Source organism: Cydia strobilella, chromosome 9 (genome assembly GCF_947568885.1).
Source record: "Cydia strobilella chromosome 9, ilCydStro3.1, whole genome shotgun sequence".
Classification (NCBI taxonomy): domain Eukaryota; kingdom Metazoa; phylum Arthropoda; class Insecta; order Lepidoptera; family Tortricidae; genus Cydia; species Cydia strobilella.
Window position 1 is genome coordinate 6,926,535 of NC_086049.1, and position 27,401 is coordinate 6,953,935.

Genomic DNA, 27,401 nt, shown 5'->3' on the forward strand with positions numbered 1-27,401 from the left:
TTTAATAGGTAAAGATTTATTAAATCAACGAGTGCAGAGCAGTAATCTTTGTACAAGTTGCTACCTACTCCCGATCCGATTTTAACACAAACGTGAGCTGATACATAAAACCTTTTACACTTACTTATTGGTAAACCTATTACAAATAAAAGTATTGTATGAAATACTAACAAAACATCAAACAAAAATAGTGCGTGTCCTTATTGCTTTATTTCATTTTTGCTATATTTTCTACTTTAAAACAAAACAACTAACCTAAATATTAATTACATTAATGTTCCTATTTTTTAAACAGTCGCGCAAGAATTGGCTTCGAATTGTTTTACTTCAAATTAAATTAATGAAGATGGAAATAGTTCGATATAACGAAACTGAACCTGCTAAAACCAATGAGTTATCTGATATTTTTCGCACTAGATGGCAATACTTGAAGGCTACCCACGGATAATTTTAGACCCGGACTACCCGGTGTTACTTTTTTGCTATTGGTCCTTATCACCGAGCAAGACAGGTGATCTGAGGTCTGAGAAGACTAGAGAACACGATTCGAAAGAGTATCAAACCAGAAGACTGTGTCACACTTACACAAGTTAGTTATATTACATATTGTTTTTTGTCACGTCATTATTGTCAAATGACGTCGTTAATTCCGTAATCAAAACGAGATGCAATCCTCCAGTTTCACTTTTCTTTCGATCACACTTTAGCCGTAGTAAATATTCACTCCGGAATAACTTCGTGGGGCTACCTCGAATAGTACAAAAAAAGAATAAGTTTCGATGTTCGCGGTAGGCACCTGCTACAGCGTTAATGTTTCAGATAACCCTAATCGACCACAAAACTGTACACGTTAAAACTGTTAATTATTTCATTATAATCACCATGGGAATGCAAATCGGTTATAACCGTAACCGAAATAATCAATAATAACCGCTTATTTTGACAAAAAATCATAAACGATTATTTGAAACTCTAATAATCGGTGACGTTATTTATTTATGACAAATTCTATGAACTGACCTTCTAATGATTACAAAATCCTGCCTTTTTTTTGGCTGTGACGCCTGTGACTATAATTTTTGTCATTCGCGTACTTTAAACGAAATACATATACCTAATTTACTTGCCTTATTTATGAAATATTTTGATTGAATATTGTACCACGTCCAAGGTCATCATTTCACTTTCACTATATGTTGTGTGTTTTATTAAAAAACGAAGACACATTCCCTAATACTGTACCTTTATTTTCGTAATTTATTGATTACTTGGTTGTTTATCATTTTTTGTCGAAAATAACCGTAACCGTTCATATTAAAACCAATTATCGCTTATTTTTTGGGCATAACCGAAACCGGTTATATGAACTATGGTCGGTTATTGCATTCCCTGATGGCAGCGCTTGAGACAACTACTGATATCCGTCTCCGACAAATGAGTCAATCTTGCGCCTGTAAACCATTATAAACACCAAAAAAGGCGTAAAATGGAATAGTAATTTCTTTAAACATCATTTACAATATTTTTCGTCATTCAACTCACTATATATTAAATCTACTCTACTTTTTCTTTGTCAATGTGATTTTGACGCATTTTTAACATTAATTATTATTAGACAAATGTAATGAAGCAACTAAAACAGGCCTGAATAATCATAGACAACTGAGCAACCAGGCTAATACAACAAGTTACAGTCATCTTGCTAGCTGCGCTCATTTGAAATGAGCTAGCATGATGAAATCTGGGGGCACGGCAGTCGAGCATCTTTTCGTCTGTAACTTCTATGATACTCCAGTTGCCCCTGGTATAAATCACTAGTTTTCTTTACATTCATAGGTCAAAATACTCAAAATGAAACAGGTCAACCTTCAGGTTTCAGATTCGTATGGCGCGTCAATATTGTCCCGTATTAATATCCTAGGAACGCGGCGCTAGTCCCGCCGGTGGTCGCGCGACGACGACAGATGCGAGCGGCTGCGGCGCGAGTCGCGCTCGCGGTTGCGGTCGCGGTCGCGGTCGCGCGACCGCTCCCGGGAACCGTCCCGCTTGCTTTTGCTGCGTGATCGACTCCTCCTGTATATGAAGTCTGAATTATTTTCTTGAACTAATTCAAGAATTTAATTGCGGTGGCGGTGGAAATCCATTCGTGATTGTATGACATATCGTGAATTGACAGTAAGTATCAGGGGTTTCCTGGTTCAAGCATGTCTTGTGGTAAAAATAAATTATACTCTCTTTTATTTTTAGAAGGAAGAGAAAAGCCAGAAAATCTTTTTATTCGTTTTATTTGTAAGGCGCTCCGTGTCCTTTTGCCATCTTCCGAAGCGTACCCGCTGGTTTAGAACTCTTAGTACACTCCTAGGACACTGCTACATAGCATGATAGCAGTAGCATGATTAGGTACAACATAATTCGAGACGAGTTGTATGTGCATTCATGTGTGGCGGCGCTCTGTTGAGAAGGAGCTGAATGCTGATAAAATCAGCTGGAGTGACATTTAGAGCGCTGCTAGGGATTGAAAGACATGACGTGATCTCGTAAAGACTCTGTACCTTTGGGGTACCATAGGAACAGAAGAAAAGTTTAGCACTTACGCTCCCGCTTTCAGTCGTGGTGGCCGCGATCGCGTTTATCGTCCTCGCGGTCACGCGTGGTAGCTCACTTATTCATGATCATGATCTGATAAGGTTCACACTTACTTGCGTTCTCGGTCCCGCTCGCCCCTATCCCGCTCCCGGTCCCGGTCGCCGCGGTCGCGCTTGTCGTCCTTTCGGTCGGCGTCCTTGCGGTCGGCTTCCTTGCGGTCGGCGTCCTTGCGGTCGGCTTCCTTGCGGTCGGCGTCCTTGCGGTCGGCGCGGTCGTCGCGGCGGTCGCGCGCGGTCTCGCGGTGGCGGCGCGCGCGGCGGTCGAGCTCGCGGCCGCCGACGTAGTGGCGCCGCCCGCCGCCCCCGCCGCGCTCCCGCTCGGACGCACCGCGCTCTTCGCGCCTTTTTTCTACGTTTTTCTGGAAAAAAAAAAATGTGTGCGTTGGAGGCAGTTTGGAGGGTATTCCTCCTTGGGGCTTGATAGAGAAAGTTAAAGTTCACTTTGACACTTCGCGCCAATAGATAGGAAACTTCTGTTCTACCCGCTCGCCTTTATTTTAACGATCAACTGATAGGAAGAAAAACTTACAAATACATATGAATTTACGTACGAATGACTGACATGCTGTCTTTTTACTTAGGTACCTTCAAGTCAGCAAGCTTTTCACGAATAGTGATAAATCCGAGATGCAATTTTCCTCCAAAATGGTCGGCAAGCCGCCTGTCGTTGTCGTGTATGCCGAGGTAGGCGGAGCACACCTCGCAGACGCGCAACTTCTGTTGCTGGTAGGACGACGCCGGCATTGAGTTGCGGTATTCCTGTTCCGCCACTGCTTTCTTTTTACGCAATTCGTCTATCTGTAATGTAAAGGAATTTTAGTAGTACGGATAGGACACTACTTCTAATAATTCTTCTTTTCTAGGCCGCACTAACCCACAAGGTTTACCGAAAATCTAAACAAATTCCATATACTTAATCAAGTTTTTTCAAAATGGAGAGAATGGAGGCCTCCACTCAAAGAGGGGTCCAAATTAAATTAAATTAGTAAATAACATACACAAACTTAACACTAACTACTAGCTATAAGAAAATTACTAACAACACGCAAAATCTTTTAATGTAAAATTGGAAATTTGGAAATAAAGGCTTTTTATTATTATTATTATTAATCAAGTTTTGACGATACATTTGAAGAATGACTTAAGTCCAATCTAATTTGAAAATTAAATCAGAATGCAGGGAAATCAGGGAATGCTAAGATTGAAATCCTATTGATATATATTTGGTCGATAAATCTTACTATAGAATAGGCTTGAGTCGGTCATGAACTAAGAACTGTTAAGAATGAAATCCCGTGAAGGACCGAAAGGAACTAAATCTTTTTGCACGCTCTTAATCGGTCTTTAGGTCCTTTAGTTCAGTGGGAGTGGAGAGCGCTTGACTGAGTGAAACGGTAAATGGATGGAACGAAACGGTTGGCACTGTCCCTGGCACGAATGTGAACGAGATGAATGAACGACGTGACACTCCTAAGCCCGTAAAATACGATGGAAAATCAAATATTTTTCATAAATCTGATATTTGTTTTTTTTTTTTGTATTGTTAAGGTGTTTTAATGTTTGATATCGACAAATCGTATTGTACAAGTTAAATTGTATTCAGTTACTAAACATTCGAAAAAAAATCCAATTCCCGGCTCTCAACAACCGAACTGAACTAAAGGAACTAAAAGACCGAACTAGTTCGTTTGACCGATTGACCGAGAGCGGAGCGCTCTCTGTAGTGACCGAGCAGGCACAAGCCTACTATAGAAAAGGGTTAGTTTATACCATTATAAGGATATTATTTTTATAAATTACGGTTACCAGTGTTTCCATGTCAGACAGCGAAATCACGTCGTAGTGGTTACGATACGTGACTACGAATCAATGAGGTCACTCGATAGTAACATACCTACTACCTGGTTACTCATTTACGCATATCATAAATAATGAAACGCTTTCTCTCAAGTTTAAGTCTGATTTAAGTCTGTTAATTTTAAAGTGTTACTATTTTAATTAGTATAAAAACCATATTAATATTTACGATAACAGTACAGTAAGCCACACCTCTCCCATCAGCTTGACACTCTCTTCCACCATACCCTCCTCTCCAAGCGCCTCGGCCCTCGCCAGTTTCTGGCCGATCTGCTCAGCGAGCTCATGGACCGAGTTGGCTTTCTCGGTCACTTCGGCGGACAGCTCCTCTTGGGTCTCGGCCAGGCGCTGCTTGGCGGCATTAGTCCGACGGTCACAGTCTGCTATGAATGCCTCTAAGTGCTCCGTTGCCTTTGTCAGTACACAAAACGGATTAGAAAATCATGGAAAAACATCTTGAGTAGATATCACATATATAATTATAAATCACTTCGCAGTTTAGGTACATTTGGCCGGCGCGCCTCCCGGGCAGGCGTATGGCAATGGGCTGCCGCTCAGCTCAACTCGCACAAAATTGAAAATACATAATGCCTTCGAAACCTAAATCTATAGATATTGTTCTGTTTACGGATGTCTGAATAAACGGAAGAACAAGAAACCAGTTTTTTTTTTCCGGACTATATTGACCGACATATTTTCAAAGGAATAAGTACTTCTGTGGCATACCTACTTCCGTGAGAATCAGACATACTATCTCCGGATAAAAAAAAATATGTATACAGAATCAACGTTTGTAATTCCTACATATTTATCTTAAAAATAATAAATCAGTAGGTATAGGTACAAAACTTGTAAAGTGACAACCCCGTGCCGACACTCGCAGCTCGGTCATGAAACTGCGGCGCGCAAAGAAGATTCACGGTTCGTGCGCGGTTATAAGTTTCAATTTTGCTTGCAGGCGACGAGTATAGGTATAATTTTATACCTAAATCTGACTTTTGTGAAGGAGTGAATTTTCTGTACGGTAGTACTATTAGTTATTCTGGGCCTAATGTCCTAATAGTTAACTCTTATTCACAAAAGTTGTCTAAAATCTACAAACCGACGAAAAGAGATACCTTCTGGCCATAAATTGCTATCTAAAAACATAGACAACTTATAATTCGGGACCAAAATTTTGTACGCGAGATAATTTTTCTCAGCCTTAACATTAATTCTTTCCGCCTTCACTATTACACGCGTTACGCGTATTTTGACAGAACCATTAGTATAGCCAAATGATTGATATTATTTAGTTGAAAATTTTATCAATTTGGTTAGTTATTTCAGAAATGGTAATTAAAATATAAGACTAAGTTTGTTTTTGTAAATTAAGCTAGTACTTACGTCAATGTCGTAGAAATAATCTTTGGTCTTTGACGCTAACTCATAATCCGCCCGCAGTGCCAGATCATGTATTTTTGGACACTCACCTAGATCCATTCGCTGCAAACGAAACAAGTCAAACCACGTAAATTAATTAATTCAATAATATGCTTATCCCGGTTATAGAGGGCACATTGAATATTTGAAATAATTACCTATAATCACATACAATAATCAATATAGAGATCTAAAGTTTAGCCCCCTTATTCATAAAACTAATACGAGCCTGAATTAGTCAAATTATGTTTTATCCCTTTCTTACAAATACATAAGTCACAATGACAGATAAAGACAAACGACTCATGTGTTGCTTAACTTCAAACTCGGGTAAATCCATTCGACGCTCTCAGCAAATATCTACCCTATTCCTTTTTCTTAATACCAAAATTGCATCTGACAGATGGATTTAGCGGCGTTTGAAGTTAAGCGACTCTCATAGCTAATTCAGCCTTGTAATGCGTTTATGAATAACGCCATACTCAAATGTTTACGAAAACAAAATATTTCATTACACTGGTTGACACCTACAGTGTCCTACGATTGTAAAAATATTTTTCTGTAAAGTGTCAAACAATGTAGACATATAAGTGGCCATGTATTTAGGTTCATCTTTTTCCAAATGTGACTAATTCTATGGCAGTATTGATCAAGAAGACTAATACTTAAATTTCGAGGAAGCAAAATGAGCGCGAGGCACACCCTCATGATGGCTTAGCCCCCGAATCAATAGAATTGTTAAGTATTTATTAAGATGAAATTGTCAGACATAATTTTGAACTATTGGAAAAAGATGCCCACATTTACATATTCACCGAGAAATTAGTAAGATAGAGCAAGTTAAAAACTGTCAATCTCTTTTGAGCTTAGTTCTTAAGAGTTTGATGCAGCATTAAATATTGACCATTAATTTGTATTGTTTGTTATGAAATAAATGGGTTACTTATTATTTTGTTCAACAAAGTTTTAGGACTTACTCTCAGTGAATACATATTTTATGGTTAAAATCATAAAACAACATATCAAGATTGTCATTGGATATGAAAAAGAAAAAATACAAACAACCACTGCCAGTAAGAGCAATTCAATCAAAGACAAATTGGAATCTTATTACAGAGAAAAAAAATGTGAGCCAACATTAACGAAGCAAAAGAAAATTGCACCATATAGCCTCATACATTAACATTTGATATTCCAGTTATTCCAGACTATGGCTTCCAACAGCACCATCTAAGAAATTGGTGGTTATATAATTTTGCATCTCTTAATGCATTGTTTATTTTATCACAAAAACTACTGGCAGTGAATGTCAAATATTTAAATGACATATAAAACCCCTCCAGCACATTTTATAAACCATCTCATAAGTTAATGTTGGAATAAAATACATACAATCCACACCATCAGCTCGCGCCTGGCACACCCGACGGAAAATGACAAATATTATGTACTTACAAATCATAGTGGAAACACCCAGCCATTACAACTTAGATCCTAATGTGATGACTAAACTGATTGAATATATAAATATTTTTTAAGAGTGGTAACATCAAGATAATAATTATATTAGTTTCATTATAATTTAACTGTGAAAGTTTAAAAACCATAGGAAAATTTACATAAAATAGAGCAATGTAGGAAAATGATGTAAATAATTAAATAGTTGTATTGTAGGGTAACCTAGCTGTCGAATTCAAATTTATTAATAACAATTTTTGTAGTTTTTTCATGCAATCATATGTTTTCTTTTTCTAGCTATGTCATATAGCTCAGTACGTACCCAATGTAGTTAGATTATCACCAAATTGCTCTCACCCGGCTTTACAATTTGTTCCTAAAATTTTTTACTTGTACTCACCAAAGCAGCATATGAACCGTTGATTTTTAATCAATTTTATATAAAGCCTGGAAGACTTATTAAATAAGAACTGCTTAGCAGTAAGTGTACAACCAGCTAACTATAAATGTTTATACGTACATCTTGGTACTTACAGAACAGCCTAACTCATACAATCTATCCCTCATCTGTTAAGTATTGTGATGAGCAATAAAGACTAGTGTTGGGCATTTTCTGAAAAGCATATTTCACCACAGTTAATGCCACTCCAATAGATGTTTCCAGGGGTACTACAGGTTCATGGCAACAGACGAAATAGGAAGGGATGAAACTTGGCAGCATACACATTGGGATGATTAAAACAAATACTACATAATAGTAAATAATATAAGCTGGCCAGTCAATGGAGTCCATAGAAAAGCAGCTAAAATAAAAATATACTCATCAATTTTTTTGATGATGGTAAGGTATGAGACCACATAAGTCTCATAGCTGTTTTCTAGTGACTAAATTGATAGACTCAACTATAATAACACCACAAAATTGTGTCTACATCGCATAAATAATCCCACTGTATAATAGCAATCAATCCCATATACAGCTTTTACATTCTGAATTCCTGAATTATCTTCAACTTGGGAAAAAAAATGTTAAAACTTAGATAATCTTGTGACAATATCAGAAATTCAGTATGTGCAGCTTTCCCTTGGAATACAAAAAAAGCATATTATAAAACTTACCGTTGAAGATAGAATTTCATGTGGGCAACATTGTAGTAAAAATGATTTACACACAGAATCATCAAAAAACTTGACACCATGACTGTCAGCTTCACCTGAAATAAATGAAAGCACCTTCTTAATGCAGTGGAATTCACAGTCAACTGCAAACTATGATTGAAACTTGCCGATGTGGACTTAAAAGAGGAAGCAGAAGCTTGAGCATTGTGAATAAAGTAACTACTTACTGCTCCACCATATACAGTGCGACAAACCATCCTAATTCAAATGCTCAAGGCGGTCTCAACACTCCCCTGAGGCCGGCTGGATGTGGCTGACATGCTATTACACCGGAAATATTCAACACTAGCGACCCGTCCCGGCTTCGTACGGGTAACACAAAATCATAACAAATTATACACCTTCCTTAAGAATCACTTTATTGATATGTGAAAACAGCATGAAAATCTGTTAAGTAGTTTTTGAGTTTATCGCGAACATACATACATACAGACAGACGCGGCAGGGGACTGCGTTTTATAAGGTGCAGTGATATAAATAAAGTTACTGTGCTAGTCAGATTCAGCAGACTTACGGATTGAAAAACAATTAAAATTAATATAATTACCATTGCGAGCTGTGCCCATCAATTGATCCAACATCGCCCTCATTTGCTCGTGTGCAGACATTCTGAATGCTTGTTGTGGTAAGAGCTATTCAGAAGTATGGACTAGACTATAAAGTCTAGTGAGCTACGAGGCGCTTCTCTAAACGAAATTGTTAGGTCTTTCACGCTTACAACTAAATAAATTTAATTTTAAATCATTCGCAATAGCCAAATTATGAACAGTTAAACAAGATGGCGAAACGCGACGTCACATTAACCACAGATAAAACAAAAAATAGGGATGTACCCTGCAACAGAACTTGGCATTGCCAAGTTTACCAACAAGTAGCTTGGTGACTTGGATTCATGTACTGATTGACTACTATGGGCTCTACCAATACATTGCGGCATTTTATCCAATTTTATCTATCAATCAAATTAATAAATACAAACAATCTCAGTAGTCGGCAATGAATAAAAAATCGCATGCAATTTCGATGACGTCTGTAGAGTCCATTAGACTTTATTTTTCAATGGCAATATTAATTTTATGTCAGTGTCAACTGTCATCCATACGTCAAGTCGAGTCAACAAATATTTGTAATTTTGTAAACAACCAAATTAAGAACAAATAAAGTACATTAAATATTTATCATTTTCACACAATTTTAAATTATATTTAATTAGTGAACGGTGATAACAATGTTGCAAAGAACTATACGAATATTTCTTCCAGCATTTCTGTTGAATTTGAAAGATACAATTTATCTTAAAGGTTATTATAGTTTTTCGGAGAATACCGTTATAGTTTATTTTGTGGAATATTCTTACATAGGGTGGAAGTCTAGTGGAAACCAGGAAGATGTTATTTATGGAATCTGGAACCTAACAAAAAAAGAGAAAAATCTAGATATTTTTAAAAACATTATTGTTTTTACCTATCAAAGTCATACTCCAATAAAAAACATTACAATACATGGGCGCCCAATAGATTTTACAAATAACTGTATATTGATGCTGTATGAATACGATAAAATTAAACAGACAGAAATTAAGTTTAAATCAAATGAAGAGTTATTGCATCTACAAAGTTTGATACAAAAACATAGGAATCAAATTGAAATCTATGAGCCATTTTTTATACCTCCCTTCTGGTTATCATACTCCATGGTTGGCCAGCATGTTTGTAATTATTTAAATTTGGCTCACTGGTTCCTGATAAGTGTATGGAGAAACAAGAAGGTAAGCAAGGTTCTGAATACTGTAAAATCAGGTAACTAGTCCACAACTTACAACTATGGTCCAAATTCAAGTTACAGTAAAATATGTTTAAGTATTTTTCATATTATGTTAAGTATATTATATAGAAAGAGCATTAGTGTATCTAAGCACCAAAATAAATGTAACGAGTACAAATCATAAAGGCTTGTTTTAAGAATCAACATTAAAAACTGGACCATAGTTCTACTTAAGGACTATAGTTACCTGAGTTTACGGTATATAAAAAGTAGTAACTTCACAGAAAAAATTCATGGATTACAAATTTATTTCGAACTTTATTTCAAATCAAGTTCAAATTATATTAAGTGTGCTGAAATGGGAAGAGAACATGATAATACCTGTTTTTTTTTAAAGTTGGCATGTTTTCACAATGCTGTTTCAGATATCTATAAAACAAGGCAATCTCATATTAGCAGTCCTTGTTGATATTCTTCTAGGGTATCTTGCCCTGCAATTTATTATGATAAATGAAAAAGAACTTAGTGACATTTTGATGAATATGCTTGAGGTATGTATATAAGTATTTTAGGTTTACTTCCAATATTTCTTCTGGATTTACACTATGTATGTTGGACATTATAACTGCAGCTATATCCTATGTGCCATAATATCAACGTAATTTGACAAAAGAGCCTACAAATCTAAATTTTCAGGTTGTTCCCACTAGTTATCACCAAGTTGTTACCAGTGGTAACAACTGAGATTTTTTTTGTCACCTGTCCCCCAGTGGTAACCCCTGAGTTTTTTTTTCAGTAGTTACCACAACTCACTTGCTTTGGTGGTAAAGAAGATAATTCTCTAAGATGAAAAAACTAATTCTCAGTTGTTAAATACCACTGGTAAGAACTTGGTGGTAACTAGTGGGAATAACACAATTTTTCAAACTTGGACCCACTTACTGTTCTGGCGTTGCGTTCTCTGTTAAGAGAAGTGTGTGTATTGTTTTATTTATGAGAGAAAATGTGTTTCAGAACTTAGTGAACTCCTTGTACACATTATTAAAATGGTTGATGGGTGTTCCTGCAGGTCTAAAATTAAACAATGCATTCAATAAAATGCTTGGAAAGTATTTCTCGTACCATATACAACTTTGGTGGTTATTTCTAGGTAAGCTTAATTAATTTTTTCTACTAGTAAGGCAAGTGTGCCTATTCCTGGTTAGAGGCAATACCATGGGTGGCATCCTTATGTGGTAGAAGAGCCGACTACAAAATTTCGTACCGACTTGATACTGTGATGAAATGCACAATGGTTTCCCATAAGTGATCTTCTTCTTCTTCTTCTTTTTCTAGGGGCTATGTAAGGCTCCAGAGCCTATGTATCACTGCGACCATCTCTGATCTATTGTGATCGCCACCTACTACAACTCTCGATCCAAACCTGCAACTTCGAACAGCTGCAGGATCTTTTTGGTTTCGAGAGACTTTAACTCCTCCGGGCGCAATATATGTCCACCCAGGATCAAGTCACGAGTGCGCATTAGGCAGGGGCACTCTGTGAGGATGTGTAGGGGCGTCTCCTCTGCCTCCATACAGAGTCTGCACCGCCCCATGTCACGTTTCCCCATAGTGTGCATGTGCTTATTTAGGCCGCAGTGCCCGGTAAGCACCCTGACCAAGTTGCGCAGTTGGTTCCTAGGCAGCGCCAAGGCGCTCGAAGACGCCTTTTTGCTGAAGGCCTTGATAAGCGCTTTGGAATGGTTCAACCCTGGTTTTTCCCTCCAGAGTTGAATGGTTTTGTAGTGACAGTAGGTCTTTAGGGTGAGCCGCGTTAGGCTTCTGGGAATCCCACAAAACGGCTCAGGACTGTAGTTCTTCCCCTTAGCCCCTGCTCGTGCGAGTTCGTCGGCCTTTTCGTTTCCAACGATACCCGCATGCCCCGGGACCCAACGTAGAACAACCTTGTTCCTGGCTCCAAGGTTGTTCAATAATTGCCTGCAGTTCTCAACCAGCCTCGATGTGGTGACATCAGAGGTTAGGGCTAAGAGTGCCGCCTGGCTATCCGAATGGATATAGATAGTATGGTTGCCGTAGTTGCTTTGCAGATTTATTGACGCACATTCAATAATGGCGTATACCTCTGCCTGGAATATAGAGCAAAAACGCCCTAGGTTTAAGCTGATGCTTTTCCTGGGCGCTTCACCATATACTCCGCAGCCTACTTCAGATCCGGATTTGGAGCCATCAGTGTACCACCTCAGGCTTCCTTCTTTCCACTTAATTTGACTGTTTGACCAGTCCTCCCTTTTGGGAAGTTCCACTGAGTAGAGTTTGAGTGGACAAAATTTGGGTGCCATAGTGTCGGACGGCATCCCAAGAACAGGAATATCGTACACTGATTCCTTAAACAGTCTCAGGGTTTGCGATAACCAATTACCTCTCCTAGCGCCCGCTATTCTAAGCATACTAGATCTCGCCTCCAATTCCAGATGCAGGTGAAGGGGCGGTAGATTTAGTATGGCCTCTAGGGCTGCCGTCGGGGAGGATGACATGGCTCCAGTGACGATGACACAGGCAGTTCTTTGCAGGCTGCCAAGCCTCGTCACTGTTGCCTTCTGCGTCGTTTTCCTGTACCATGCTACGGAGGCGTAAGACACTATCGGCCTCACTATAGCTGTGTACAGCCACAAGGCAATTTTGGGTTTTAGACCCCATCGGTTGCCTGCTAAACGACAGCATATTGCCAAGGCTGATCTAGCCTTTTGTATAGTTCCGTCCACATGCTTGTTCCAGGTCAGTTTCTGGTCCAGTGTTACCCCCAGATATTTGACCTCTGTTGAGAACGGAATAGTTTTACCATTCATGACAAGCGGCTTAAGTTTGTCTAGTTTCCGCTTGTTCGTGAATGGAACTATAATTGTCTTGTCCGCATTGATAGACAATTCATTATCTCTGCACCATGTATTTATGGTGTTGAGAGCCCTCTGCATAAGGTCTGATAAAGTACTTTGACAGTTGCCCCTCACCGTCACAACAAGGTCGTCTGCGTACCCCTGAGTGTCGATTCGGAGCTCCGCCATCTTATGCAGAAGTCCATCCACCGCAAGAGTCCAGAGCAAGGGAGATAGGACACCCCCGGCAGCCTCTCACAGTGGCCACTTCCAGTGTAGTGTTAAGCAAGTCTAGCCTAACCATTCTGCTTGAGAGCATGCTTTGCACCCAGCGGATAGTGGTGCCGTCCACCTCCTTGGCCCTGAGCCCTTCCACTAGTGTCCGAGTGGGTGTATTATCAAAAGCGCCCTCAATATCTAGGATGTGAGTGATGCTAAGTCCGAATTTGATAGTCTGTAATGGTGGAACTTGCCGAAAGCACAAATAGACATAGAATAGATAGGCGTCAATTTGTAATAGTCAAAAGTCAATTCTTACGTTATTCCGATTATAGCCTGTCAAATGTGCCCACAGTTGAAGTTCATCTTACCTTTGTTTTTACATTTACCTCCCCTTACTCTGCATGTGAATTATTGAAAAGTACAAACAAGGTTTACCTTTTTTTCAGAGGTGACTGGTGAAAAACTGGAAGTCATCTTACAGTTGTTTCACTATATTGGATATGCTGGGATTACGTTTCAAGCAGCTATAATTTCAGATATGTTATGCATAGCAACATTTCATTCGTACTGTATCTACGTATATGCTGCAAGGTACCTACCTATAGTTAAGTCACTACAAACGAAAATATTTTTTTATTTACACAAATAATAATTACACACAAATTTGAATTGATTTTTGTTAGATACTTGTACATGGCTTCAAGGTGGACCAAAACAAGATCGTTAATTAATTTAGTGTATTTTGTATGGAATAAACAAATTACTACTTTATCTCCTTTGCAAAAGGTTGAAAATCTATTGTATCATTTTTTTCCTCAGGTTATTCAACATACAAGTATCTGGACTCATTGCTTTATTGAGGTTATTTGTTGGACGCAAATATAATCCTCTCCGAGGTGGCATAGATTCGTGTGAATACACCAATCAAGAACTATTTGTTGGCACAGTTGCGTTTACCATACTGTTGCTTTTGTTGCCAACTACTGCTATGTATTATGCAGTGTTTACACTGGTATGTATAACAGCTGTCAAATTATTATCGGGGACAATAAATGATAAATATCATATCTATTCAAAACAGAAACAAGTACCATCAAAACCATTCAAATAGGTCTCACTATGCTTGTGATTGGAGACTATAATTATTACGGTAAGGTATTAGAAAATCAAATGTATAAAAACCATTTTGTCTATCACAAACCGAACCGTAAGTACCTAGTAATAAAGCCCTCGCTAGTTGATTGACAGTCTAAGTTTATTACTTTCTTTCTCAAAACAAGTATATAGGTAGTATAGAATTGCTACTCGCGTGCGCCCGTGAGGGACAGAGGGCCTAACGGGAAACACGAAATTTTCGTTATCTGCCTCTCTATCATTCGAATATGCAAGTGATAGGTAGAAATTTTGATTTTTGTGTTCCACGGTACTCCCTACTAGGTAGAAATTTTGATTTTTGTGTCCCTCTGAACAGAATGCGACGAAATTAGAAATATATACAAAAAAAACCTACGTAATTTACGTAAATTAGTCGGGTTCATTGTTGCCCACGAAGCTTTGGCGGGGAACAACAATACGTACTCTACCGTTTTACGTGGCACTTAGGACTTTTTAGAAGGAGGTATAAATGAAACTATGACAAGGACAAACAACAATAGTGCTTTCTCTGCTACTCCTACCGAAAGTTTCACATGACCATCTCGTTCTGTCTTCTCTTCTCCCCCCTTTCTCTATAATATTGTTTTTCTGAGTTTTCTGTTAGAATCATAATAATACTTCTAACAGTTCTAACAGCAACACAGTTGGTGGACATTTTTCCATTGCAATAATTATGGTTCATGAGCAGTAAGTTAACCCTGTCAATAATGGTATGTACTCGTACTTACATATTTTTTCAGTTCCGGCTGCTGTCATTGGTGCTGCAACATGTCCTTGCCAAATTAATTTACTTGATGCATACGCTGTCAATTTACGTAGTCGCACTGTGGCTTACTAACTCATCTAAAGTAGCGGGTGAGTGTAATTATTTGATAATTCAGTGGTATTTACATCAATTAGTAATATTAAAATCGATGGGCAGCATCTAAATGGGCCTTTATAATAGTAACATTATTATTTACATTGTCACTCGTAATTTAACGTTTTTTTTTCGAAATGCTGAAATATTTAGTCAACCAACCAAGAAAATTGTATTCCTCTTTTGGGTTTGGTTGTAAAGTATCTTTGCTACTTTGCCACAGGCACAGTTCGCTCGCAAGCCGTACGTTGCATTCCACCTGTCCTGTTTAAAAACAGCAAAATTACGTCGCGCAACCTTAGAGGATACGCAACGATACTCCTCACCAGGGTAGATAATGTAAAATACTTTAAAAAAATTACAGGTAATATTCTGTTGGAGGTGGTCAGCAATGAAGATTCTTCACCAATGATACTCAAGCTGAAGCTGTTTAAGAAATCGATACACGATTTAGTGAAAAGTTTCACACCCCCTGTTGAAGTCCCCAAGCAAATAGAATGGACCAATTTATTTTCCAATTTGTTGATGGGAAACCAAATCATTTGATTGTCAATTTATCATTAAACTAGATGAAATTATTGGAGGTGTAATTTTGTAACAAAACAATCCGTTCAAATATCGCCCTTACGATCTTAGTAAGAAGATACAATTCTATAGAGGTCGTTTGAAATAATTTCAATTATATCCGGCTATGTATAAGAATGGAAGAATAAATACAAATTAAAAACAGTCTTATGTTATGACTTATTGTTTAATATTGTTCAATATTAAATTGCGCACAAAATAACTGTTTCACCTCCATCACATGGAATAAATGCTTGAAAATTTAACAAAACATCAGAACTGAATTGAAGAATCTGGTTGTAAAAATAGTTCTCACTTCACGCCTAGCATTAGCAAAAACTTGTTACAGGCAGCTACGACGTAAGTCGTATGTAAATAATTAAGACTTCTAAACATTTCAAAAAGTCGTGTTAATAATTTGTCGACAGCATCACTTTAGTGAAGCCTCATTACCATTTATTTTGTACAGCGTTTTGGCCTTTGCTTGTAAAATATTATTACGACATCTAAAACTTAAATAGATGAAGTTATAATTTTATAACAGGAGCGACGGCCAAACACCATAATTACACAATTATATAGGACTGAAACTACTGAAAGCCTACAATGGCTACAATTAACACTATTTTACAAAAAACGATTTTTGTTTTATACTTACACGATTTAGAAGTACTCATTACTTACTTTCCCTTTTCATCTGAATATAATCTACTTAACACTCGTGACGACAGGCGAGGCGTGGCAGTAAGACAACGTGGAAACTATTACAATTTTACAGTCAATTCATATCATTAGATATCATTACCACACAAATTTAAAAAACTAGTTGGTTCTATTAGAGCTAAAGAGAGAGGCTAAATCTCTTGTCATACAAATGAAATCTATACTGACGTAGTACAATAAGGCAAGACTATGTGTAACAAGAGTATATGTATTATCTTATCTATATTTTATTATAAACTTGATCATTTCATCAGTTAATAGTGTGAGCACAAATTACGATGCTTACAACAGTAATTATATCTATTAGAAATTATTTTATTGCTATGATCGGAACTGAGGAACATTGTTTTTTTTATGTTAGAAAGGCTACTTACAGATTACAGAACGACAGACATAACATGCTTACAAAATGGAGTTTAGGGGTAAAATGGATTAACAATGAAGATGACCAATAATTATAGAAATGAAATATTAAAAATATAATATATATTATTTTATATGACAATGGTTAATTACGATGTTTAATAAACTATCTTATCCACATTGAATGCCCATTAGTTATTTTTGATCATAAAAGTAAAGAATTGAAATTAGTTGTCCAATTGGCTTAGTAAATGACTACAGATAATTGCAACAGCCTACTATGGCTAAATTTAACGCTGCATGAAAAAGACTGAAAAATGTTTGGCGCTGTTCCAACACTTCAGCTAGTTTGTTGACGCCACAAATTCGTGCTACTCTTTTGAAGGCGGAACTCAACAATTTCTTTCAAATGCAATTTCTGTGTTTTTAGTGTTCCGTACCAAAAACTTTGTTCACGGACCACTCATTTTAAATGTGGCTTTGGACACAAAATTTCAACTCTTCATGAATGATTCAAGATTTTGTTAAACCAAACACGTATATTATCATATATAGGGTATTAACTGCAAGAAAATGTAACATTACGGTAACATGTCCTGTAAACAACTGCCAATATTTTGTCTACCTATTTTTGTTATTATCTGCATCTATTAGTTTATTTATTTTATCCCTTAACGAAAACAACTAAGATATCAAAATCAGTCCGGTGAGTATAAGAAAGATTCTACAAATTTGTTTGTATATTCAAGAAATTAATTAAATTAATATTATAAAAAAATCTAATTTTAACAATTTCATATGAATTCTAATTATTTACATAAAGTATCATTCCAAAATATTTTGTCCACCAATTTCAGCTAGCGATAGCTAACACGCGCGCAGGCAAATAACCATATCAAGATTTGATTCGAGCGCCATTGCAATATAGTTCATTAATAAAGAATACATATATCTGATACAATTAACGATTTTAAAATATTACGGTAAATTAAATCATACTTTTATTTATATCGTTCAGATCTTAGACGGACGGCACACTTTTTTACAAGTACTTAAATGATGGCCCATTATATTAGACACTATGTGGCCGCGAAGCCTTCAAACTCATAATCCAAAGGTATCTACAGATCTATAAGCCTCTGTGTGCCGCAAATAACGTGTTTTGACGCCAGTGGGTAGGCCAAAATTATATTATAAGTACTATATTTACCGATCCTTAAATATCTTCATTTATCATCACAGTTTTTAGCAAAATATAGGAAAAGTGATGTTAATTTTAGTACACAAGCTAGTTATATTTAATTATGAAGCAGATTTAAAGCTTCTTTGATATTATTACTTTTGTTAAGTGCTTAACTCCGACAATTTTACGAAAATATACATTCAATCTACATTGTTTAAGGTAAATTGCCAATACTGGCCACTGTTTAATAACTGGTCACCTTATACTAAAAATGAATTCTATTCACCTATACACAGAATTCATTTTAGTATAAGGTTTCAATAACTGGCCACCCTTCAATAACTAGCCACCTTATATTAAAAGGAATCTTGTATAAATAGGGGAATAGAATTTAACTTTTAGGTTAAGGTGGCCAGTTATTAAACAGTGGCCAGTAATTGACAATTTACCCTACTTGTGTACCAATATCACACTAAGTGCTAAGTCTGCAACTAAGCTTTGCAGTGCAGTGGCGATGAGATGCCGATGACAAACAGCGTATTAGTTCTTGAGTACACACCTGTAGTCCTTATTCACATCTGAGCTTGAATTTGGTGAATGCTCTTTAGGTCTAACCGTACCACGACACGATGCTAACTTTGATTCCAACGCCTACAATGAAGAAAAGTACAATATATGAATGATACTAATATTAGTAGGTGATAGGAAATAATGTGCGGTTAAAGCCTTCACCGTGACTAATTACGCATAGCACACAAAAAAGATTACTGGGGAAATATAACTTAATACATAGTATAATAAATTTACGTGTGAAACATGCATCTAAAAATATCATTTCAAAAATGAAAAACAGTACAAAATAGTACAGTATTATACATCATGTTATGTACACTGCAATTAAGTAAACACCGTAATCTAAGTAAGTCATATGCAACAGATTTTAATCATTTATTCCCGACCATGTTAAGATACTAAAATGTTACTTTGAATACAGGATTCGGGTGTAGAAAATATTAACCAATTTCATGAATGTTGTGCTATAACTCGATCAGTACAAACTTTTTTATCGAGTTAAAACTTGACTAGTTCAATCTGAAGGATTGATTTTCGTGTTACAGAAAAGATTATAATCCTTTTTTGTGCACTAAAAAATCATCAATAAACATTTGTTTGCCAGTTACGGCAAACAGTTATTTTGTTTTTACTTTATGGTCACAGGAATGCGTGATTAAATTCTGTCCGGTCAAGTTTTTTTAAGATTACGGTTACCAACTCCTACTAACAACAACTACAAACTGAAGAATTAAAACATAAAAAATACTAAACACAATGATGGTATGTTTTTGTGCCCTGTAAACCACCTCAGCTTTGAGGAATATAAATATAGGAAAAAACTATCTAGAACTATATCAATCTTAAGTATTTAATGTTCTTAGAAGCAGAGGTGAACCTTCCGGGTAGTATTAAACAGGTATTTGTGTACGAGCCACTACACAATTCTCTACTACAGGTATATGTTATCTTGCTAAAGTTTGCTTTGGCTTGGCTCGCGGCTGTCCATACAATTTACTACTACAGGTATATATGTTATCATGCTAAAGTCTGCTTTGGCTTGGCTCGCGGCTGTCCATACAATTTACTACTACAGGTATATGTTATCATGCTAAAGTCTGCTTTGGCTTGGCTCGCGGCTGTCCATACAATTCACTACTACCGGTATATGTTATCGTGCTAAAGTCTGCTTTGGCTTGGCTCGCGGCTGTCCATTCCGAATAGAGGCGAAGCTCAACAGATTTTCAAGCCCCTCCCTAGACCTCACAGCAAAAGATCGTCTCAATTTCCCATTCTCTCCCACGCCGGGCCTAGAAAATCCTTCCTCGGAGTATCTCTGCTTTAACTGATGTTTATGTGTTATTGGATCAGGCCCAGAAGATTGTCGTATGAACACTTTAGGGTTTCTATATTCTATGGAAGCGTCTATGCTGTTATCAGTGTTATCACAGGCATGGGAGATCTCGGTTGACTTGGCGGCTTCACTCAAGTCTGGAGGTTGACTGTCACACGAGCATTTGATCTTACCACATTCACGGCAAAGAAACCTTTCAAGCTGGAAGCAATAAATATCATGCACACTACATACAATTTAAGCACAACTAAAATTAACATGCAAATGCAAATATTGGTGCATAAAGTGTACAGATGTAGTGCATAATTGTTTCCTTCGTATTTTCTCGGAAACGTTCGTATTTGTCATGCTACTTCAGTCCACCTAAGTTTTTTTTTGTACCGAGACTAACTGAAATAGCAAGACACGTTCGTACGTTTCCGTGAAAATAAAAAGGAAAATAATTATGCACTACATATGTACATATCTACTTGGTGCTTTGTGAACCTAACTATGTAACACTATTTATTTATGGGTTATTATTATAATGCACATATAAAATTTGGTAATTTTTATACATATTTTTAATAAATAACGGGAACATATTAAAATTACTTGTAAAACAATTGTGAGAAAACACCTGACTTAGTTGTTCAACCAATTATAATTATAAACACGTGTTTTTTATTTACTTTTGGAATGAAATAAGACTAGAGATACAAGGACATGAAGAAGCCCTCATGTAACTTTATCTGGTCAACTGATGTACGATGACAAAATAAATAAATATTAACAATAAAATAGTAATTAGTCAACCTGAAAGATGGTGTTATAGACAGTTGAAAATACTTACAAATGCATTTGAATATAAATAAATAAGAAAAATAAAGTTCAAATATAACAATGTTTTTATTTTATGTTAAACAATACATATATACATACTTGATAACAATATCGAAGTATCATGTGACAATAACTCTAAAAAATAAAATACATATAACATAAATACATATAATAATGACTAGCATTTATATTAAGATAATATCACACATTTTCATGTTATATCAATTGAGTTATTCCTGGCAAAAATGCTTTACTTGAAACTTAAAGTAATTTCAAAATGTTTCAATAAAGTATTGAAAGGTAACTAGCATCACAACAACAACTAAAAAAGCTTTAACTAAAGTTTGAATAATTTGGTTATCACTTACCCCAACTTTACGGAGCAAATCACCAACAATGTTGATAGCGGATACTCTGGCAGACGGTGTCATAGCATTACCATTGATCTCTCCTAAAAAAACATGAGCTTAGAGCTTAGAACTATAAAACAATAACTAGAAACCAACACAATGATAAAAATAAATCTGATGGATTTCTGAAAGAAGAAAAATAATAATAATAGTGCACATGATTATCTCCCCTTTACTTAGTCAAATGAATGTATGAAATTACTAATTGTTGTGTAAATAACACAATAATTATAAGTATTATATGACAATAAGTACTTGTGGTAGTTACAAATGTTACAATCCTATTTATGTAAATGACTAATTGTTGTCTAAATAACACAATAATTATAAATATTATATGACAATTAGTACTTGTGGTAGTTACAATCCTATTTTTGGAGCTAACTAACTTTTGTGTAATTATTATCTTTTAATTTAATATTCAAACAAAATAAAAAAAGGACCAACATAAATAATGGAAATAGCAGTTTTGCATGATTCACGGTTAGTTTGACTTATATTGACCGGGATATGGACGTGATTACCTTTTGTATTGTTTTCGAGCTCCCGATATTGAAATAAATTGAGGTATGGAAATAAATTTATCAGTCAAATTTCACAACTTACGTTTTTGTGGTGAAGGTAAAACTGTTTGGGTTTCTGTTTCAACTGCTCTGGAGGAAGTGTTGTGCCCATTGACCATTGCATTTTCATTTGTACTATCATCTTCCTTTCTGTGCACTGGGATTTTTTCTACTACTTTCAATTCCTGCTTCAGATCTAAAAAAAAATTCACAATAAAAAAAAAATGTTTACTCCTCATGCTCGTAAAGTTCGACTTTAAGTCGTGCGTAGACGACATAAAGTTGCTTTTTTATGTTCTAGAGCATAAAGTAAAATCATCTATTACGACCCTTATTGACTTAGCAATAAAGTCCAAAATCTGCCATACAAACTGCCAGCCTTGCCGGGGCGCCCCCGACCGGCGCGCTTCCGACGTGAATAAATACGGTAAAACAACCTAAAATATTGGATATTTTGTATATTTTACTTACATTCGAAGTGCCAAACAGAGTGTATAACTCAGGCATAAATGTCCATTTTTATCCTCGACGCGCTTGAACCAATAAATTGCCTAAGATATAGATGGATCGCTTTATGCCATTGTTGTACAATCTACTATAGTATAACTGGCTTGAAAATGAAAATATACTTACATGTTTAAAAATTATAAAAGTAACTTCTCAAAAACCAAATTGAAGCATTGGCCTCTTGGAGAAAACTTTTACCAATATAGTCAGGTCAGCAAAAAAAATGCAAATCAACCTTGTTTCACAAGTTTGGGAACAAATCAAATTATTTTATTAAATATTTTGATTTGTGTTTTTTTAAGTAGTCACACTACTATATATAAATTAAAAACTGTAATAGATGTCATATATTACAGTTTTTTTCAACCTTGTTTCAGTTTTAGTATAGTTCACTATGGTCATGAACTTGTGGTAGTAATTAGATTTTTGTTTCATTTGTTCAGAAGTTTTGTTTGTCTTTCATCTGCATTACAAGGCAGTGTGCCTTTCAGTCTAATTAGAACCTTCCATAAACTATATAAAGTAGTATTTCTTTTAATTCATTGCTTTGTCAAACATGAGGATATTTCTTTAGAAATGACTTCAAAGATTAAGAAACTTAAGTCAATATACATAAAAATTATCATGTATACAAATACAGAACCCGATTATTTTTATATAAATAGTGGCAATAAATCAGATTCTAAATTAAAATAAATATACATACCTCTAGCTTCATCTGTAGCTCGTTGTAATCTCACTTTTAGTGTTTCTATTTCATCAACTTCATTTTCTAAAACTGCGTTTCTTTCATATGCCTGATTTAACAATGCCTCTATGCAAGACACTGATTCAGAGACAACTCTGTAATCATTGTAAACTAAAATTAGTATGTGTATGTGTAATGTGGATAAAATAAATGGGTCAATAAACTTTTTAGTTTAACTCATTGCCATGTTTAGGGTCAGTAAAGTTGTCCAGGTTAACGCTTAAAAATCATGATTTTAAGTTTAAATTTGCCAAGTTAAACAAGCATTTTCATGGTACCCATAAGCAATTTTCTTAATGGGCCATCTAGGCATATTGTTAGTAGAATGTGATACAACATTTCTTCTTATTATTTAGACAACAACCCAGAATAACAACACAAAAAAATTGATCCCCCCAAATGTATTTCTGCAACTACTTTCCACACCCACAGGATTATTAATGGGATACTACTTTTACTATATTTTTTTGTATTTGTAACCCAGTTGTAAGTAGGTATAGTATATTTTTTGTATTACCTTTAAAGTAATCTACAGGACACTGTCATTGAGTGTTTTTTTTATATCAATATTATATCAAGATTAGTTCTGCTCCAAAGCACTGCAAATACTGTTATTTTGTAAAATATAGGTCATACCTTTGCCCTCTTTCCAAATCATCATTTTTTTGCTCCAACTCTCTGATGTATTCAGCTTTTTTGTCCTGTTCTATTTTGAGTGATTGCACTTCATTTTCCAATGCATTTGTTTCATGTTGACTTCTTTCTAATTTATTCTAAAATGTGAATAGTACATATGAAAAACCGGCCAAGTGGGAGTCGGACTCACGCACCAAGGGTTCAGTACCATTACGCAGAAAAATCACGTTTTGTTGTATGGGAGCTCCACGTAAATATTTATTTTATTTTGTTTTTAGTATTTGTTGTTATAGCGGCAACAGAAACACATCTGTAAAAATGTCAACTATCTAGCTATCACAGTTCATGAGATACAGCCTTGTGACAGACAGACAGTGGAGTTTTAGTAACAGGGTCCCGATTTTACCCTTTGGGTATGGAACCCTAAAAACAATGAAACCATAACAATACACCTTAAGTTTTATTCCCATAGATTGACAAATACACTAATTGAAACCATATGACAAGAGGTGCAAAATTCTTTCTCAGTGAGTTGCTATTTTTTCTACTTTATTTGTTTAGTGTACTTATTGTGTTATTGATATTAATTCCGCATTTGTGATCAACAATGATAGAGCCCGCAAAGTACGACTTAAGTATAATAACAATGTGAGTCATCAATCATCATTATCCACTGTGATAGATTATGACCTACCTTAAGTGATTCTATTTCATTTTTTAGCCGCTGATTTTGATGTTCTAGATCTCTGTTCTGTTTCTCAACTTGTAAGAGTGAAGCTTCAAGTTCTTTTTCCAACTGTGCTGAATTTTCCGTGTACTCATCCAACTCTTGTTGCATATCAATTGCCCTTGAAATAGGACAAAATTAAGACCAAAGAAATTATACAGGCAGGGATTTTATACTATGGCGTTAAAGGTTAATTAGAATATACATAAACAGATACGGAAGTTAATGCAAGGGTAAAAAGATATGGAGTTATTATGTTCTCGTTCTAGTTCATTTATTATTTACCAAGTGGTGAAAGAACTATATCGAAGTTGATCACAATCATAAGCACTTACTTTTGCTCATAGTGTTTAGCTTGTTTCTTCCAGTGTTCCACAGTATCTGATTCTGATTGACGCGGAGGTTCCATGTTTTCTACGTTCCAAAAAATACTCAAGGATAAACCTTTATCATAACAAAAGTACGTTATGGGGTTTACACCACACTCATGTAGCTAATATTAATCAAAATATGTACTATTTTAAAATTAGTATCTAAATAAAATACTAAATTGTTTCTAACTGTTAGAAGCCGTTAAAACGCAAAATGTGACACAGTTTTTGCTCATCCAAAAACAAGTAAAATGCCAATTGCAACAAGATGGCGCTCGGCTAAAATATTGCCAGCTGTAAAAAATACATACGGTGCGTTCAAAAATTATTTCACCACGAGATTACAAACAATGATTTCCCTTGCCCTATTGGCTGACATTTTCGTACTGCATCCCATTTTTGGTTTAAAAACACAAGAGATGATTTGTCGTATTTGCACGAAAAAGATGTATTTTGTGAGAAGAAAGCTTGAATAAAGTGCTAGCAAATACATTATTGCATTAGAGGCCACAAATACGAGCGCTTTTTCAATAAGCGTTAAAAAAGCGCTTGAATCCGCCCGCACGCTAAATTCGATTTAACGGCCAACGCTTAAAGTCTAAAATCTAACAACGCTTGATAAAAAGCGCCACCGCCATCGTGTGAATAAATACACATGTACCTAGTCGGCTCATAAGTTCTGTCACTGGCCTTTAAAATTTAAATTTGGAACTCCTAAAACAAAAACCGTTCTGCATTTGAATTTCGAATCTTTATTAAATATTTGAGTAGTATAATTTTGCAATTTTCTGTTTTCTTCAACATAGAGTGGACGCTTAAAGATAGCCGTACCGCAATAATTGCACTATATCGTTGTGGTCACTCGCCGACTAAAATTTTTAAGCTACTTGAAAATTTAAAATTCTCTCTAAGATTTGTGTATCGTACCATAGAAAGATACAGTGAGGTCTCTAGTTTAAATGACAAGAAAAGAAGCGGTCGTCCGCGTACAGCTAGGACTCCAGCGGTTGTACAAGCAATTAGGGCACGCATTGCCAGAAATCCCGCTAGGAAACAAAAAGTTATGGCCCTCCAGATGGGTTTGAGCAAAAACACGGTGAAAAGAGTGCTTAATCAAGACCTGAGACTTCGTGCTTATAAACGAAAAACTGGCCATCTTCTCAATGGTCGGCTTAAAGCTTTAAGGCTTAAAAGATCTAAAGCTTTATTGAAGAAGTACGCTAAAAATAAGCACCGTTGTATACTGTTTTCGGACGAGAAAATTTTTGACATAGAAGAAAACTGTAATAAACAAAATGATAGAGTGTACGCTCGCAATAGTAAAGAAGCGTCTAATAGCATTCCCCGTATTCAAAGAGGTCATCACCCTTCATCTGTGATGGTTTGGCTGGGAGTTTCTTATGCGGGCGTCACTAGTATGCATTTTTGTGAGAAAGGAGTAAAAACTAGTGCCAAAGTGTACCAAGACACGGTGTTGACTAATATTGTGAAACCACTATCCCATACGATGTTTCTAAACCAGCATTGGGTTTTCCAGCAGGACTCTGCTCCAGCCCATAAGGCAAAGTCTACACAAGCCTGGCTCGCCTCCAATAAAATCGACTTTATACGGCATGAAGATTGGCCCTCCTCTAGCCCAGATCTTAATCCTTTAGACTATAAAATATGGTAGTATTTAGAGGAAAAGGTGTGCCCAAAACCTCATGCAAATCTAGACTCGCTGAAAAAATCTCTTGCTACGGCAGTGGCCAATATCGACATGAAAGTGGTGCGTGAATCCATTGACGACTGGCCACGAAGACTTCAAGCCTGTGTAGATAATTATGGCGGTCATTTTGAATAAATGTTATACATTTAGATTCTCTAGTTTATAAGCTTTCAAACGCTGTACAAATTATACGGAATAAACTTAACCTTTTGATTTTATTTGATACTATGTATATGACAGAACTTATGAGCCGACTAGGTACAGTCTGGCAAAAAAAAATAGAAATTAAAAAGTGGCAACTCTCTAGTGTTGTCCCGTTTTCTTAGATTGATTTGAAAGGGACGACATTACAGTGTTGCCACTTTTTAATTTCTACTCTTTTTTGCCAGACTGTATCCATTTGTGTCATTGTAACCCTTTTTTTACGCGCGTCGAAAAAGCGCTCGTGAGGATGAGGCCTTATAGTATGCTTTATATTTTCATTCCAATTCACGCTAGAGTGTATTATTTTAGCGATACTCAAGTTTTGCTTAGAGGAAATAGTTACTAGTAATTTAATTTCATTGATGTAAGTTCAACTCAAATTCATTTGGTGGTAATAATAAAGATTTTAATTATTTTTACCAATTTATTCACCAATAATAATATTATGAAAGTATGTTAATTATTGACGTAAATCCGACCGTAGCCCAAGAGGTTGACGTGTACCTGTACTTGTCAATCTTGTCATTGTCAA

General features: G+C 36.0%; 3 protein-coding genes across 6 annotated transcripts; 1 reads left to right on the forward strand and 2 right to left on the reverse strand.

Annotated features, from left to right (window-relative positions):
* LOC134744143 (putative RNA-binding protein Luc7-like 1) lies at positions 1–9,334 on the reverse strand. 3 transcript variants are annotated; one of them, XM_063677843.1, is made up of 8 exons: positions 9,109–9,154; positions 8,502–8,596; positions 7,917–7,995; positions 5,889–5,987; positions 4,695–4,913; positions 3,231–3,443; positions 2,700–3,004; positions 1–2,073 (listed from the first exon to the last, which is right to left on the reverse strand). In XM_063677843.1, exons 3-8 carry the CDS (start codon positions 7,947–7,949, stop codon positions 1,932–1,934), a joined length of 1,011 nt encoding a protein of 336 aa, XP_063533913.1. In that variant the 5' UTR covers positions 7,950–7,995; positions 8,502–8,596; positions 9,109–9,154; the 3' UTR covers positions 1–1,931. The 3 variants fall into 3 exon arrangements, with proteins under 3 accessions (XP_063533913.1, XP_063533914.1, XP_063533912.1); XM_063677844.1 differs by having other exon boundaries at positions 7,903–7,995; XM_063677842.1 differs by lacking the exon at positions 7,917–7,995 and having other exon boundaries at positions 9,109–9,334.
* Positions 9,335–9,684: 350 nt separating this feature from the next.
* Positions 9,685–16,102, forward strand: LOC134744142 (phosphatidylinositol N-acetylglucosaminyltransferase subunit Q). The gene is made up of 7 exons (XM_063677841.1): positions 9,685–10,329; positions 10,751–10,876; positions 11,340–11,475; positions 13,867–14,011; positions 14,240–14,432; positions 15,316–15,430; positions 15,799–16,102. The coding sequence occupies exons 1-7, from the start codon at positions 9,790–9,792 to the stop codon at positions 15,978–15,980; spliced, it is 1,437 nt and encodes a 478-aa protein (XP_063533911.1). The 5' UTR covers positions 9,685–9,789; the 3' UTR covers positions 15,981–16,102.
* Positions 16,103–16,166: 64 nt separating this feature from the next.
* On the reverse strand, positions 16,167–25,223 carry LOC134744145 (nuclear distribution protein nudE-like 1). 2 transcript variants are annotated; one of them, XM_063677845.1, is made up of 8 exons: positions 24,922–25,223; positions 24,554–24,707; positions 23,860–23,996; positions 23,182–23,318; positions 22,012–22,164; positions 21,364–21,446; positions 19,976–20,374; positions 16,167–19,768 (listed from the first exon to the last, which is right to left on the reverse strand). In XM_063677845.1, the coding sequence occupies exons 1-7, from the start codon at positions 24,993–24,995 to the stop codon at positions 19,991–19,993; spliced, it is 1,122 nt and encodes a 373-aa protein (XP_063533915.1). In that variant the 5' UTR covers positions 24,996–25,223; the 3' UTR covers positions 16,167–19,768; positions 19,976–19,990. The 2 variants fall into 2 exon arrangements, with proteins under 2 accessions (XP_063533915.1, XP_063533916.1); XM_063677846.1 differs by lacking the exon at positions 19,976–20,374 and having other exon boundaries at positions 16,167–18,918; positions 24,922–25,218.
* Positions 25,224–27,401: the final 2,178 nt, after the last annotated feature.